At 66.2% G+C, this 978-nt stretch overlaps 1 protein-coding gene across 1 annotated transcript in view; it reads right to left on the reverse strand.

The window, feature by feature from the left end:
* The window catches only part of PRDM14 (PR domain containing 14), an 18,459-nt gene extending 18,047 nt beyond the window's left edge, over nt 1-412 (reverse strand). The window contains exon 1 of the mRNA XM_010848228.1: nt 7-412. Within this exon, the coding sequence (XP_010846530.1) occupies nt 7-412 (406 nt within the window). The remainder of the gene's footprint in view (nt 1-6) is intronic.
* Nucleotides 413-978: the final 566 nt, after the last annotated feature.

Consider the following 978-nt stretch of genomic DNA (forward strand, 5'->3'; position numbering starts at 1 on the left):
TCCGGCCGGCGGTGTGTGCCAAGTCCTCGCTGGCGGAGCCGGTAAACTCACGACTGCTGTTCTGGAAGTGCGGCACCTCCCTGGGGAGGTGGGGAACAGGGTACCAAGTTGGCAGCTTGCTGTACCAGGGCAGGTCGCATAGCGGCTCCCTCGGGAGGGCCAGGCCCTGGCTTAGCAAGGGAGGCGCGGTCCGGAAGCCGAAGGGGGGCAGAGCCGGGGACGCTGCCAGGGCTTCCAGGGGCCGGAAAGGCTGGAAGCCCTCCTCTGCCGCGGTCAGGGTGTTCCCGTAGTGGCCGTAGGCCGGGAAAGGCGTGTAGTAGGCGGCCAGGTGTTGGGGGCTGCCCTGGAGCCAGTCGGGAGGGTAGCATCCCTTGTCCTGGGGGCCGGCCTCCCCCGGCGGCCGCAGGGCCATCCCCGGGCCACGGCGCTCGGCGGGTCTGCGGAAAAGCAAGGGCGGCCCGGTGAGGGGCGCTAGGCGCTGCAAGCCGGCTCCTGCGCGCCCAGCCTCCCCCGCCCGAGTCCAAGGACATTAGATAAACTTCCCACTTCGATTCCTCAAGACCTACCCGGCAAACGAAACAAAAACAGCAATTAAAAACACCGCCCAAACTCCCAAACAAAATAAAAACGAAAATCTGCCGGGATTCTGTCCGACACCGAGTTCCGGGTAAGTGTCGCTTCGCGCTCCCTCTACAGACACACCTTGACCGGGCAGCGCTCGTCTCCAACACCCACGCTCGACGCCCGCCCCAAACCCGGCTCCTGCAAAATTCGCTTCAAGTTCCCTCCTCCGCCCTCTTCTCTGTCCTCCACACCCTCTTTTCCAGGGTGGGTCGGAGCCGCAGGACCTCCCCTCTCGCCTGGGCGGGGGCCGAGTGCTAGACCGCGCCTGGGGGCAGGCGGCAGCTTCGGGCGCTCCCGGGTCTCTAGCAGAAAGGACAGGGCCGAAAGCCCGGTCGGATTGCGTAGGAGTCGCGC

This window comes from Bison bison, unplaced genomic scaffold (genome assembly GCF_000754665.1).
Source record: "Bison bison bison isolate TAMUID 2011002044 unplaced genomic scaffold, Bison_UMD1.0 scf7180017849896, whole genome shotgun sequence".
Classification (NCBI taxonomy): domain Eukaryota; kingdom Metazoa; phylum Chordata; class Mammalia; order Artiodactyla; family Bovidae; genus Bison; species Bison bison.